General features: G+C 39.0%; 1 protein-coding gene across 8 annotated transcripts in view; it reads left to right on the top strand.

The window, feature by feature from the left end:
- The window catches only part of DTNB (dystrobrevin, beta), a 304,675-nt gene that overhangs the window by 215,426 nt on the left and 74,449 nt on the right, over positions 1-14,800 (top strand). For 6 of the 8 annotated variants that reach the window (XM_011972686.1, XM_011972688.1, XM_011972690.1 and 3 more), the window contains exons 10-11: positions 2,675-2,764; positions 6,245-6,332. In XM_011972686.1, the coding sequence (XP_011828076.1) occupies positions 2,675-2,764; positions 6,245-6,332 (178 nt within the window). The remainder of the gene's footprint in view (positions 1-2,674; positions 2,765-6,244; positions 6,333-14,800) is intronic. The other 2 variants (XM_011972691.1, XM_011972692.1) reach the window with 1 other exon arrangement.

The following is a 14,800-nucleotide window of genomic DNA, read 5'->3' on the forward strand; positions in this document are numbered from 1 at the left end:
TGAATCTTCAGCCAACCATTTGAGAATGATGTTAATAATTAACATCAGCCGGTCACAGTGGCTCATACCTGTAATCCCAGCACTCTGGGAGGCTGAAGTGGGTGGATCATGAGGTCAAGAGATCGAGACCATCCTGGGCAACGTGGTGAAACCCCATCTCTACTAAAAGTACAAAAAATTAGCTGAGTGTGGTGGCGCGCACTTGTAGTCCCAGCTACTTGGGAGGCTGAGGCAGGAGAATTGCTTGAACCCAGAAGGCGGAGATTGCAGTGAGCCGAGATTGCACCACTGCACTCTAGCCTGGCAACAGAGTGAGACTCCATCTCAAAAATAATAATAATAATAGTAATAATAATAAACATCATGCACAGGAATGCTATGCTTTCTACGCTTTGGCATTTTCAGCAATCGAGAATTACTGTATTTTGTAAATGGAAATTCCACTACTAAGAACAGAATGCTATAAATAGAATGATGTCTTTTCTTTCCAAAGTCAGTATACTAGAGTGATGAGATAATAATAATAAAAGCAAGATATTTCATGGCAAAGTTATCTCAGGGTAAATGCTGTATCTGCAAGCGCTGCCGGTGAGTATTCTCGGGACAAATGGGAAAAGGGTTAAAAGCAATGTAACACAGAAGAAAACAGAATGGTACCTTGAAAGCACTGAGAGGACTTATTTTTCTTCATTCTGAAATATACAGATTTTCTACCTTTTTCCACTGAGAAGGCCTAGAATCGTTGAGCCTAGAACCGTGGGCACCCTAGCGTCCTGACTGTGGTCCCTAAATACTTTTTGCCAGTAAACGGAACAAGGGATCCTTAGAAGGATGGTTCATTCCAAGTCTGGGACAAGATACATAACAAACAAAAGTAGAGGGCTGGGCGCAGTGCCTCACACCTGTATTCTCAGCACACTGGGAGACCGAGGTAGGTGGATCGCCTAAGGTCAGGAGTTCGAGACCAGCCTGGCCAACATGGTGAAACCCCTTCTCTACTAAAAATACAAAAATTAGCCGGGCGTGGTGGCACGTGCCTGTAATCCCAGCTACACGGGAGACTGAGGCAGGAGAATCACTTGAACTCGGGAGGCGGAGGTTGCAGTGAGCTGAGATTGCACCACTGTACTCCAGCCTGGGTGACAGAGTGATACTCCGTCTCAAAAAAAAAAGAAAAAAATAATAAAACCTAGAGCATTTTATCGTGCTAGAAAGCAGGAAAGCTAATAAGGTCTAATGGATATATCAAAAGAACACAAGAGCCTACAACAGGAGCTTCCACTGGCCAAAGGTAGGACAGTTTGAGCCTTAGAAAGATGACTAGGGCCGGGCGCAGTGACTCACATCTGTAATCCCAGCACTTTGAGAAGCTGAAGCAGGGAGATCACTTGAGGTCAGGAGTCCAAGACCAGCCTGGCCAACATGGCAAAACCCCTTCTCTACTAAAAATACGAAAAGTAACTGGTGGTACGCGCCTGTCATCCCAGCTACTTGGGAGGCTGAGGTAGGAGAATCACCTGAACCCAGGAGGCGGAGGTTGCAGTGAGCCAATATCGTGCCATCACACTCCAGCCTGGGAGACAGAGTGAGACTCCGTCTCAAAAAAAAAAAAAAACCCAGAAATGTATCATTCAAATACAAACATAAAAGAAACCTACCAGCCAAATGCAAAGTGGGGACTTTGGATCTTGACTTTAATGTAAATGGACATTTTTTAAGATTTGAGGAAATTGGCAGATGGACTGGGATACTAAAATATTTTTGTCTATGTTTTTAGGTGTGATAATGGTGTTAGGTTGTGTGAAGTGTTTTGACTGTCTGATAGATGTACAGGTTCAAGTATTCCCAGATGAAGTAATTGCCTGGGGTTTGCTTTTAGCCACACATCCCTGCACAAAAAGTGGGAGGAATGAAAATTCGATTAGGTAACGTTGACAGAATGTTGATATTCATTCAAGTTTTGCTGTGGGTACCTGAGGGGTAGTCATTACGTTACTCTATTTTATGCAAGTTTTAATATTTCTGTACTAAAAATTTAGAAGACCATGTGCTTAAGGACCTTTCACATATCTGTAAGAGAGAGCCTCACTCAGAATATATAGCGTTGCCTTACAATTAGGTGCAGTTCTGTTGAGTTTGGGATGGGTACCAGTTTTATGGGAGAAACAAACTGATGCTAAAGGCAGTATCCTTATAGAAATAAAAATGTTTTAATTGGCAACATGAAGTAACACTGAAAATTCTTAGATGCACACAAAAGCTTATAAAAGCATAACACTAGGGGGTCACATAGTAATATTTAGTAGACTGGCTGTGCCTCAGTTGTCTTGCCAGAGGGCATCCTCTAAAAAGTTCTTCATCACAGAGCGCAGCACCTGGACAAAAGTGGTACACGCGGCTCCTCTGCCCACTCAACAAGTCCTTCCCAAGGGCTGTCATGTCAGTGCCAGAGCCACCCCTGAAGGACTGCTTTTGTTTCGAGGATTTGAGAGATGGATTCCTGAGGATCTAACACCATATTCCATTATGCATTATGGGTTTTTTATTGTTTTCCTTATCATGATTTATTATTTTTTAAATTTTTCTTTGAAGTTTGCTCATTTTAATCCATGTTCATTTCTCCCTCTGTGTGTGTTTGTGTCACGCTTGCTGTCTTTGCCTCCATTGTTCCTAGGTTACAGTATAGCCAGGATATACCCTGTCACTTGGCCGATGAGCATGCGCTGATAGCCTCCTATGTGGCCCGTCTGCAGCACTGTGCACGGTCAGTGGTGGTGCAGCAGCAGTGGGCGACCAGGGGTGATCAGAGGGAGGGAGAGCTTTGCCACCTGGGGTTGTCAGCTGGAAAAATAACTGCATGTAGGGTTTTTCTTGAGAAACTACGAGCTGTGTTTGGCAGAGTTAAAATAGTTGCTAAGCATTCGCTTCTACAAGAGAGGGAGGGTTGCCAAGCCTGGGCGCTTACCTAAACATGGAGTCAGACATTCTCCTTTAAAGTGGGGTTCACTTCCTTCAACTTACACTCAAAAAAGATACAAACCTATGAGAGGTCGACATTTCCAAAGATGCAGTATTCACAGGGGTATGTGATGCAGCCTCTTCCTGTTCATTCTTACCTGAATAATGAAATCTTTGTATTAACATTCAAAGTTTAGAGTTGATCAGCCCACAGATATCCTGCTTTGTCTTATCTGGGGACTTTGATACTGTCACCCTATTACATCTTTACCACCCTTTATCTGTTAGCAGGAATCTGTCATTGTTGATTATTTAAACCAGTGATTCCCAACAATGGTATTGGATCACTGTCACCTGAGGGTCTTTTTCCAAATTATATAGACCCTCTCTATTGTAATACTTACACGTATTATAATAGCTCCACATTCCCCTTACGCTGAAAACTACTACAGTAGTGACTCATTGTTAATAAGAGAATGTGTCTGATTCTTCAGTGGTTCGGGATGGAAAAACGTTTGATAACTGCTAACTATAGCAAAGTTCATCCTTTTTTAAAAAGATTTAGTACCGAAAAAAATGGTATTATGTTCAGGTAGGACCAAAGTCTCCTGCCCACTCCATGCCCACACCCACCACCATTCTTCAAGTAGGAGGACAGGTAAAGTTTAAACAATCTAAAGCCATCCTTCCCCTATGTAACAGCAAAGAAGAGTCACAAGGCCAAACAACTTGGAAAGCCATGCTTTGAGATTCTTATTCTTAGAGAGAAAACCATAATTTATAAGCTATACACATAACAGAGGCTGAAGCTTTAAATTTTGATCTTAGTTTTGCTTACAGCATGCCTTGGCTCCTTGGGAGGGTCATCTGACCTTGCTGCTACTCCCCATAATAATAGAAGAATAAATTAATAGTCAGTCGGGAAATATACATATGAAAAAGACTGTTTTTAATATTATACTTTATACCGTTTTCCACAGTTTTCCTGATATGACTAAATAGCATCATTTTTCTGGGGTATTTATGTATCTCTAAAGCTTGGAGAAGTAGGGTTTTCTAACCTTCTAAGTATGTTTAATAGGCTTACCCTCTAAAAGGGAAGGAGGGGCCTGATAATTGTGTGCGCTGCATCACAAAGTGTCTTCTCATCCAACAGGTGATTTCTTCGCACACTGTCCCAACTTCTTGGTCTCTAGGAATAGAGTTGTTTCACCTTAGGCAAGACAAATTCTTTATTATCAGTAAAGGCAATTGTCCAGAGTGAGCAAAAGTTTCCATGGTAAAAATAGCAGCAGAATGTTTGACAGAGACTGTTACCTAGTAATTTAGCCCAATCAGATTTATGGTAGGTTTAGCTAAGGCCCTCAAGTCTCACCTCGGCTCCCTGAGCAAAAATTGGTGGCTGGTAGCCTTGGGAGAACATGACGAGTGAGTGAGTACTGCCTGATTTCTTGATTAGTAATCTAAGAAACTGAGCTTCATACTTCTTCCGAGAAGTCAGAACTTTCCTGGCTAACTAATTCTGAAAATGAAAGTCAATTCGAACAGAAGAATAAGGATCCTTTCTAATTGCCCTCAAATAATTTTCATTGACCTTAAAACCTCTCATCAACACAAGCTTCTAGTTTCTGGCTAGAAAACATAGCCAATTAAAGCAGTCTGTCATCCACACTCATGTATAAATGACAAATAAGATCAGCCTTCCTAAGGAGATAGAATGTGATTGAGAAAAAAGAGCTCTTTTGCACAGAAGAATCTATTGTATCCCTTGCCAGATAACAGAGGTCAGCAACTTTAGGCCCCACTTCTTAGGCTTCCAATCCCTCCATAATATGATCCACTTGTATTCTTAAGCATCCATTTTTATTGTTTTTTTTTTTTTAATTTAAAAGATAGTTCTCTTATTTCACACAAATACCTTTAAAGCACAAATATTACAGTTTATCTCTCACCTTGGGGCCTTGACCCTAAGATATTAAAGCCGCCTGATAGTAGTCTGTTCTTATTACAAGATCATTTTTCAGAGGATGATTATCCTGGAGATGGATATTTGCATGCTTAAAATTATAAAGTGTTGACAAATGTCATAGGCAGAAGACTCAAAGCACTTTAAAAAAATCCTAGAAGAAAGACTAAGTTAAGCTTAAAGACTTAGCCAAAGAGATAGAAAGATTTTTAAAAAAGCAAAAATTAGAAAAAATATAGTTGATTCTACACATGAAAATTTCAGACAGATCTTTATTGATTTAGCCGCACCCTTCCCAGATTCCCCTCAGTAATTATAACAAACTTCGATGAGTATTGAAGTCATGTCTTTAAATTTTTCTATATGACTTGTCATACTGCTAAATTCTGATCAGGGGTTTTTGGAAACCCGAGAACATAGGGCCAAAGTGGAGGTAAGCCACAACAGCCACCTCCAGTCATTTAGTCAACATCATCACTGTTGTCTTAAAGCATCTGCCAGTCCTAAAGAGAGAATTATATAGCCACAGTCCCTATTAATCTGGGACTGTCTTGATAAGGATAAATAGCGTTTGATATACTAAATTAAAGAAGTCATGTATTTCAGAATCCAAAGTTCCATATCAGCATCCCATATGCAGAGCCAGCCTATTACTCAAGAACCCTTCCCTCATCCAGATACCACATTATCTGATAACCTGTCTGAATGGGTCCTTAGATTTTTTAGAGTGTTGGTACTGTTGTTAAAGAGTAATGCATTAAACTAATTAACTCCAAGATGGGGCTATAGATGTAGAATGAGCATAGTAAAGGAAGAGAAAGGGGCACGAAAAGGGGAATATTTGATGTCATGGAATCTTTCCAGCTTTACAGTGTGTTTGGCCTGCCCTGACAAGGCCAAACTTTTGCTTAGCCAGTGTTAAGTTTATTTTTTCTCAGCCCTCTATTTTTCATAATGCTCTTGGTCTTTTTGAATTTGAGATCAAGGTCTAAAAAGTCATCAGTTTTAAACATTTGGTTAGAAATCCCTGTCTCAGACTTTGTGGGTGCCCTGTGTTTTCTTAGCCCTTGTATTCAAAATTAAGTGCCCCTTTGATGGTGGGGGAGCAGCGGAGATGTGCTGCCAATGAGGAATGACAAATGTGGCCTCCTCGTTTCTCTAAATCCCCTTTTTTCTCAGAAGGCCATTAGTATCTATGACCCAGACCTCTAGTTCTTTTATTACCATTCTTTTATGAGCTTTTCTTCCATCTGTTCTAAGAATGGAACAAGAATAAGGGATGTTTAATAGACACCTGTTGCATTTTTATTTCCTTGGCAGTGTTCTGGACAGTCCTAGCCGACTGGATGAGGAACACCGTCTTATAGCTCGATATGCTGCCCGGCTGGCTGCAGAAGCAGGAAACGTGGTAAGTTAATGGAGGATCCCAGGAAAGTAGCAGAAATTAGCATTACTTTAATATACAAATGGAAAGGGAATAGTAGACATGAAATTTAGGAGAACAGGTACCTCAGGGACAAAAGGAAGGGGAGTGTTTAGGGAGGAGATTGAAGGGGCCCTTAATTTTATCTAAATGTTCTCTTTATTTGAAAAATAAACCCACGCCTGTAATCCCAGCACTTTGGGAGGCCGAGGAGGGCGGATCATGAGGTCAGGAGATCGAGACCATCCTGGGTAACACAGTGAAGCACCATCTCTACTAAAAAAAATACAAAAAAAATTAGTTGGGCGTGGTGGCAGGCGCCTGTAGTCACAGCTACTTGGGAGGCTGAGGCAGGAATGGCGCGTAGGCGGAGCTTGCAGTGAGCCGAGATCACACCACTGCTCTCCAGCCTGGGTGACAGAGCGAGACTCCATCTCAAAAAAAAAAAAAAAAAAAAAAAAAATCAAGAAGAGAAAATCAAAGAGCCAGAATTTCATTCTTTTAAGATATCAATAAAATTAATAAATGCAACAATACTCATCAAGTAAACAGGATAAAACACTAATTACTAATGTCAGGAATGGAAAAAGAGACATTGCTGTAGATCCCACAGACATTAAAAGAATGATAAGGGAATATGATGAACAACTTTTTCCCAGTAAGATTAACAACCTAGATAAAATAGATAAATTCCTTGAAAGACGCAAATTAATAAAACTGACACAGGAACAAATAAAAAAATCAAATATTCCTATGTCAGTTAAAGAAGTTGAATTCATAATTAACTTCCCACAAAGAAAACCCCAAGCTTGGCCAGGCGCAGTGGCTCACGCCTGTAATCCCAGCACTTTGGGAGGTCGTGGCGGGTGGATCACGAGGTCAGGAGTTCAAGACCAGCCTGGCCAACATGGTGAAACCCCGTCTCTACTAAAAATACAAAAATTAGCTGGGCGTGGTAGCAGGCTCCTATAATCCCAGCTACTCGGGTGGCTGAGGCATGAGAATCACTTGAACCCAGGAGGTGGAGGTTGCAGTGAGCCGAGATGGAGCTACTGTACTGGGATAGAGCGAGACTCGGTCTCAAAAAAAAAAAAAAAAAAGAAAAAAGAAAACCCCAAGCTCAGATACTTAAGGAAGAAATAATGTCAATTTAATGCAAACTCTTTCAGAAAATACAGCAAGAAGGAACACTTTACAAGTCATTTTATGAGGCCACTATAACCTGATAAAAAAACAATACAGAGGCATTACAGGCAAAGAAAATTGCTGGCCAAATTCTCTCATGAACTAGATACAAAAATCCTTAACAAAATATTAGCAAATTGAATCTAGCAATATATAAAAAGGATGATACTCCATGATAAAGTGAGATTTATCCTAGAAATGCAAATGTATTTAATATATAAAAATCAATGTAATTCACCACATTAACAGTTAAAAGATAAAAATTATAAGATCATTCAATAGATGTAGAAAAAGCATTTGAAAAAATACAGCACTTATTTATGATAAAACTTTTCCACATGCTAAGAATAGAAGGAAACTTCCTCACCCTGATAAAGAACAGCTACAAAAACCTGCAGTTAAGATCACATTTACAGTTTAAATTTTGAAATATTTCCCCCTAATATTGGGAACAATTCAGAGATATCCATTTTTACCACCTCTATTCTACATTATACTGGAGGACCTAATTAATGCAACATGACAAGAAGAAAGGGGTATAAATATTGGAAAGACAGAAATAAAGCAGTCTTTATTTGATGACATGATTATGCATATGAAGTCCTAAGAAGTCTAAAAAAACACTAGTAGAACAGGTAAGTAAATTTTATAGTATTGCTACAAGATACAAAGTGTATATCCCAGCACCTTGGGAGGCTGAGGTGGGCAGAGCACTTGAGCTCAGGAGTTTGAGACCACCCTTTGGCAGCATAGCGAAACCCTGTCTCTATAAATATATATATATATATACACACACACAAAAATTAGCTGGACGTGGTGGCACGCACCTGTAGTCCCAGATGCTAGGAAGGCTGAGGTGGGAAGATCAGTTGAGCCTGGAGGTCAAGGCTGCAGTGAGCCATGATTGTTCCACTGCACTCCAGCCTGGGCAACAGAGCAAGACCCTGTCTCACAAAAAGAAAAATACTATTTACTGTAGCATTAAAAATACCAAGTACTTATGGATAAATTTAATGAAAGATGTTCAAGACTGAAAACTGTAAAACGTTACTAAAAGAAATTAAAGAAAACCTAAATAAATGAAGAGGTATGCCATATTTATGGATTAAAAGATTAATATTGTTAGGATGGCAGCTTTTCCTAAATTGATCTGTAGATTTAATACCAATTCACATCTCAGCAGGCTTTTTTATAGAAATTAGCAAACTGTTTTTAAGATATATTTGGAGAACCAAAGGACCTAGAATAACCATAACAGTCTTGAAAAAGAATGACAAAGTTGGCAGACTTAATCCTACTTGACATTAAGACTTACTATAAAGCTATAGTAATCAAGAAAGTAAGATATTGTCAAAAGGATGAACAAATAAAGGAATAGAATAGAGTATCCATAAAAGAGACTCATGTGTAAGGTCAGATGACTTTGAGCAAAGGTAAGAAGCAAATCTGTCAGAAAAGGAAACTCTTTCTATTTTTAACAAATGCTGTTGGAACAACGATATCTACATAGGGAAGAAAAGAATCTTAACCCCCACCTCACAGCATGCAAAGAAATCAATTTGAAGTGTATCATAAACTTAAAAGCTAAAACCATAAAGCTACTAGAAGTATAGGACAATAATTCTTCATTGTCTTATGAAGAAGAATAAAAATTTATTAGAGTTTGTAGGGATCACAAACCATTTTAAAAATTGATAAATTAGACCTTACCAAATATAAAATCTTTTGCTCATTAGAAGATACTATTAAGAAACACACAAACCACTATCTGAAAGAAAATATTTGCAAAACATGTCTGACAGAGGACAGAATATATAAAGAATTCCTGCACCTCAGCAATCAAAAGACAACCCTTTTTTTTAAAACAAGCAAAAGACTTGAACAGATATTCCACAAAGAATATATACCAATGGCCAATAAGCACATGAAAATGCGCTTGATATCATTAATCATCAGGAAAATGCCAATGATACCACGATATACCCACCAGAATGGCTACAGTGAAAAAGTTGGATGATACCAAATGTTGGAGAGGATGTAGAGCAACCAGAAATCTCACCCTGTTGTTGGCAGGCCTATAAAATGATACAGCTACTTTGGAAAACTATTTGGCAGTTTCTTAAAGACGCAAGCATTTATACTATGACCCAGCAATTCTACTTTTTTTTTTTTTTTTTTGCAATTCTACTCTTACATATTTATCCAAGAGAAATGAAAACATTTTCACAAAAAGCTTTGTACAAGAATGTTCATAGCAGTTCAATTCATAATAGCTGGAATAGCCAGCGTAGTTATCAACAGAATAGATAAACAAAATGTGTTATATTCATACAATAGAATTTTCTCAACACAAAAAGGAATAACATTGATATATGCAACGACATGGGTGAATATCAAAAATATTGTGAGTAATAAAAGAAGCCAGACAAAAAAAGTACATACTGTTTTTTTCTATTTATGTGAGATTCTAGAATAGGCAAAACTAACTTATCCATTACTGTAAGTTAATCATCAACTCCTAATCGTAATCAGATAAGGGGTTGTTTCTGGAAATGGAAATATTGAAGGAAGATGAAGAAACTTTCTGGATTGATAGAAATATTTCACATTTCAATGGAGATGTGGGTTGCAGGAGTATACATTTGTCACAATGGATTAAATGAAAAACTTTTTTTTTTTTTTCTTGAAAGAGAATCTCGCTCTGTCACCCAGGCTGGAATGCAGTGGCGCAGTCTCAGCTCACTGCAAGCTCCATCTCCTGGGTTCACGCCATTCTCCTGCCTCAGCCTCCCGAGTAGCTGGGACTACAGGCACTGGCCACCACGCCCGGCTAATTTTTGTATTTTTAGTAGAGACGAGGTTTCACTGTGTTAGCCAGGATGGTCTCGATCTCCTGACCTCGTCACCCGCCCACCTCAGCCTCCCAAAGTGCTGGGGTTACAGGTGTGAGCCACTGCGCCCATCAGTGGAATACTTACCATCTAAGTATTATATCTCAATTAAAACAAAAAGGAACCAAGAATGTTGAATATGTAAGGATTTGATTGAAATAGGAAGTGGCTCCCCAGGGATTTGCAGTGTGTTTCCTGCAATTTTGAAATATTCATAATACACTGTTTTCTCTTTTCCTTCTCCTTTTTCAGTTATTTACTTTCTTTGAGGAGTTATGTTCACATTAATATTCACCCACCCCCAACCAGCCACACACACTCATTTTATTCATTCAGCAAATACTTCTTTTGTTGCTGTACTGTGCCAAATTGGATACTATGGTGGACAAATGATTCCTGCCCTCATGGAACTAACAGTGCAGTGACAGAGAGAAACATTAAATAAATAATCACACTACTAAACCTAACTACAAATTATTATGTGCAGTGGAGGATAAATGCAGAGAGCTGTGGAAGTGTAGAGCAGGTGCCTGATCTGTTCTGGAGAGTAAGGGATAGCTTCTGTGAGAAGGTGTTACTTGAGTTGGGATCTGAAAATAGGTAGAATAGAATTCAGTTTCCTGGAAATTGAAAAGGAACTGAAAACCAAAGCAGGCCAAGAGCTACTGTTGCTGTCACTGCTGCTGCCACCCCTGCCCTGTGCTTGGATGTCAATTGTCAGGAGCTTCTGTGGGGCAAAACCTTGGTTACGTGCAAAATGAAGAGTTGAAAATGAGGCTCTCACATTAAGGTAGGCCCCTTGAAGCATTATACCCTTGGTGAATATGTTGTATAAAAGATAACTAGGCTAGGCACAGTGGCTCACTCCTATAATCCCAGCACTTTGAGAGGCTGAGGCGGGTGGATCACTTGAGATCAGGCGTTCAAGACCAGCCTGGCCAACATGGTGAAACCCTGTCTCTACTAAAAATACAAAGAAAATTAACCAGTTGTGGCACATGCCTGTAATTCCAGCTTCTTGGGAAACTGAGGCAGGAGAATCACTTGAACCCAGGAGGCAGAGGTTGCAGTGAGCTGAGTTTGCACCACTGTACTCCAGCCTGGGCACCAGAGCAAGACTCTGTCTCAAAAAACAAAAAAAGATAGCTAGCTGCCAGTACACAGAAAAAGAAAGCTTATAGGTCTTCTGTTGCAGTGGAAGAAGTCGTCTCCCCTGGAAATTCAAAATCTTAGGCCTACCTATACTTATGTTGGGTGCATTTACATTACATTATAGTTTGAGAAACACCAAGGTGAAATTTTAACATTAAAACTAACCCCAAGGCACCTAGTAGAAGCAAAGTATAAATTTCTGCTTAAATTCTCAATTGAGACCTAACAGTGCTCCCACTGAAAGAGTCCAAGTAAACTTGAGCCCCTATGCTGACTTTGCAAAATGAGACCCTCAATGGCTTTAGATATTAGAGTTATTGGCTGTAAAATAGCTACATTTAAGATTTCTAAAGACCTAAAAGAAGGAATTAAAAACATGACAAACTCACGCCTGTAATCCCAGCACTTTGGGAGGCCGAGGCGGGCAGATCATGAGGTCAGGAGATCAAGACCATCCTGGTTAACACGGTGAAACTCCGTCTCTACTGAATATAAAAAAATTAGCTGGGCATCCTGGCAGGCGCCTGTAGTCTAGCTACTCAGGAGGCTGAGGCAGGAGAATGGTGTGAACCTGGGAGGCAGAACTTGCAGTGAGCTGAGATGGCGCCACTGCACTCCAGCCTGGGCGACAGAGTGAGACTCCGTCTCAAAAACAAAAAAAAGTGACAAAATACTATCTTAAAAGAACAAAGTTGAAAACAAACCACATAGAAATTACAGATTTTTAAAACAAAAGTTACTGCAATTTAAGACTTGGTGGATGGGTTAAATGTCAGATTAGACACATGAATAGAGAATTTGTGAACGAGAAAATATATTTAAGAAAATTTTCCAAAACACAACACAGAAAGATGAAAAATTGGAAACAAGGTCTTCAGACATGGGAGATAGAGAACGAACAGTCATGTAATTGGAATTCCAAAAAAGAAAATAGAATTAGGGTTAAAAAAATACTTGAAAAATTAATGGCTTAAGTTTCCAAAATGTATTCAACACATTCATTCTCAGATGAATATATTGCAATGAGTCCCCAAATAGATAAATAAAAACAATTCTACAACTAGACGTATCATAGTGAAACTACAGAATACAAAGAGAATCCTCAGAAAGCAACCACATAAGATGTTACATTATCTACAAAGGATTCACTACTAGATTTCTCTCCAGAAACAATACTACAATTTCTTTATAAAGGAAAAAAAAAATCCCTTTAAAAATAAAGCCAGGTACAGTGGTTCACGCCTGTAGTCCCAACACTTTGGGAGGCCAAGGTGGGAAGATTGCTTGAGCCCAAGAGTTCAAGCTCAGCCTCAGCAACATAGTGAGACCTCATCTCTACTGAAAGGTGAAAAGTAAAAAAAAAAAAAAAAGCCAGGTGTGGTGGCATGTGCCTGTAGTCACAGCTACCTAGGAGGCTGACGTGGGAGGATTGCTTAAGCCCAGAAGTTCAAGGTTGCAGTGAGCTACGATCGCGTCAATACACTCCTGGCTGGGCAATACAGCAAGACCCTGCCTCAAAAATAAATAAATAAAACAGCTGATTACATCCAACATTACCAGTGTTTGTGAAAAAACTTTAAGAATTTTCCTTATAAAAAAGACAGTTGAATAATATACCAAAAGGAACTAGATGAACTGTCAAAAGGGGAAATAAAGATCCTTTCTCACAAAGACAGAGAAAGGTCACAGTAAATTCATCCTGAAAGAATAATACTAATAGCTAGTATTTATTGAATATTTACTTTGTGCCAGTCATTCTAAGTGCTTTGCATGTATTAGCTATTTATTATTCAAAATATGCTTGTTGAGGAAACTAAGCCTCAGAGAGATTAAAAAAAAAAAAAACTACCCAGGATCACATGGTGTGCTAAGTGACCAAACTGGGACAGGGATACTATCCTGTCTCCTAACTACTAAGATTTAACTACTGGAGGTTATAATTTGGGAGATAAGGAATTAAACCTAGATGCGAAGAGTAAGATGGAAAGAGGAATGAGCTGAAGCCGAAACAACAGAGTGTCCAAGCATTAACCAGGTAAAGAGAATGAAGTGTATGCCCAGTGGGGTATTTCAGCATATGTAAAGGCCCTGAGGCTAGAGGTTGCATGACCTGAAAGTTGGCATTGTGGCTAGAATGCAGAGAACAATGCTGGAATGAAGTCAGGCAGGCCAGCTCATGCAGGACCGTATTAAACAAACCAGTACATCCATTTTGGAAATGTGTACCAATTTATGTTTACTTCTTCCAGAGAAATAAAGTTACAAAAGCTGCAAATGGGAATTCTTGCTTTGTTTCTCCCCCAAAAAGTAACTTATCCCTTTGGGTTTGTTTAGATTTCAAAATCCTTTCCTTGAAAATCTAATGTCAGCTCACGTATTTGACTCTAACATTACAACTCTAAAGGTTAGTTAGTGAAATGGAACAGAATAGAAGAAAAAGCCTGAGAAACAGAAAAGTGCTATTTGATTAGTTAAACCTTAGACATGCCCTCAGTCAGTCACAACTGCTCTGGGTATTTTAGAAATTAAAATGTATAAATAAACGTGTTGAGATGGGCCATGCTGTGGTTAGATTTTAAAAATTAAGTGTATTTAATGCCATTATATAGTCTTACTGAGTTTACATAGTACTTTTAAAATGTTGTAAATAAAAGCTCCAAAGCCATTTGACCTTGAAAAGATTTCAGTACTCCCTTACTGCAAACAAGATAAGTCTCTTCACACCTGATAGTTTCTGATGCCAATTCTTTAATTCTTCTGAAAATGATCATTGTTAGAATGAATACTGATATGGTTGGGCGCTTTCATCTTCAGTTTATTTTGCAGAGTGTAGTTATCTGATAACTCTTGGGCCTTAGGAAGGATTCTTCTTGACTAGAGTTCTGTTATACAGAAACTCCTAATCCTCTAATCTCACACTGATACAAGTGCTTTGCATAAAGTGGGTGTAGTGCTCAAAAGAATTTATTTATAACCTGCTAGATAGGCTTTGTATTGATTTTCTTCAAAGACCTTCTTCTACATTGTTAAATAATTTGAGCAGCCAGCAGTGCACCCTGTAGCGTGCTTCAGCATCCGTATCATAACTTCTCCCTAGATGGGGAATGGGGCTGCAGAAACCTCTTCAGGCCAGCCTTCAAAGAAAGACGTTTCACGTTGATTATATTAGCCAGGAGAGGGAATTTGTTTTCCTGAAGTGCCTACATTTCTTTTTTCTTTTTCTTT

The sequence above is a fragment of the Mandrillus leucophaeus genome, unplaced genomic scaffold (assembly GCF_000951045.1).
Source record: "Mandrillus leucophaeus isolate KB7577 unplaced genomic scaffold, Mleu.le_1.0 Scaffold13, whole genome shotgun sequence".
NCBI classification, from domain to species: Eukaryota; Metazoa; Chordata; class Mammalia; order Primates; family Cercopithecidae; genus Mandrillus; species Mandrillus leucophaeus.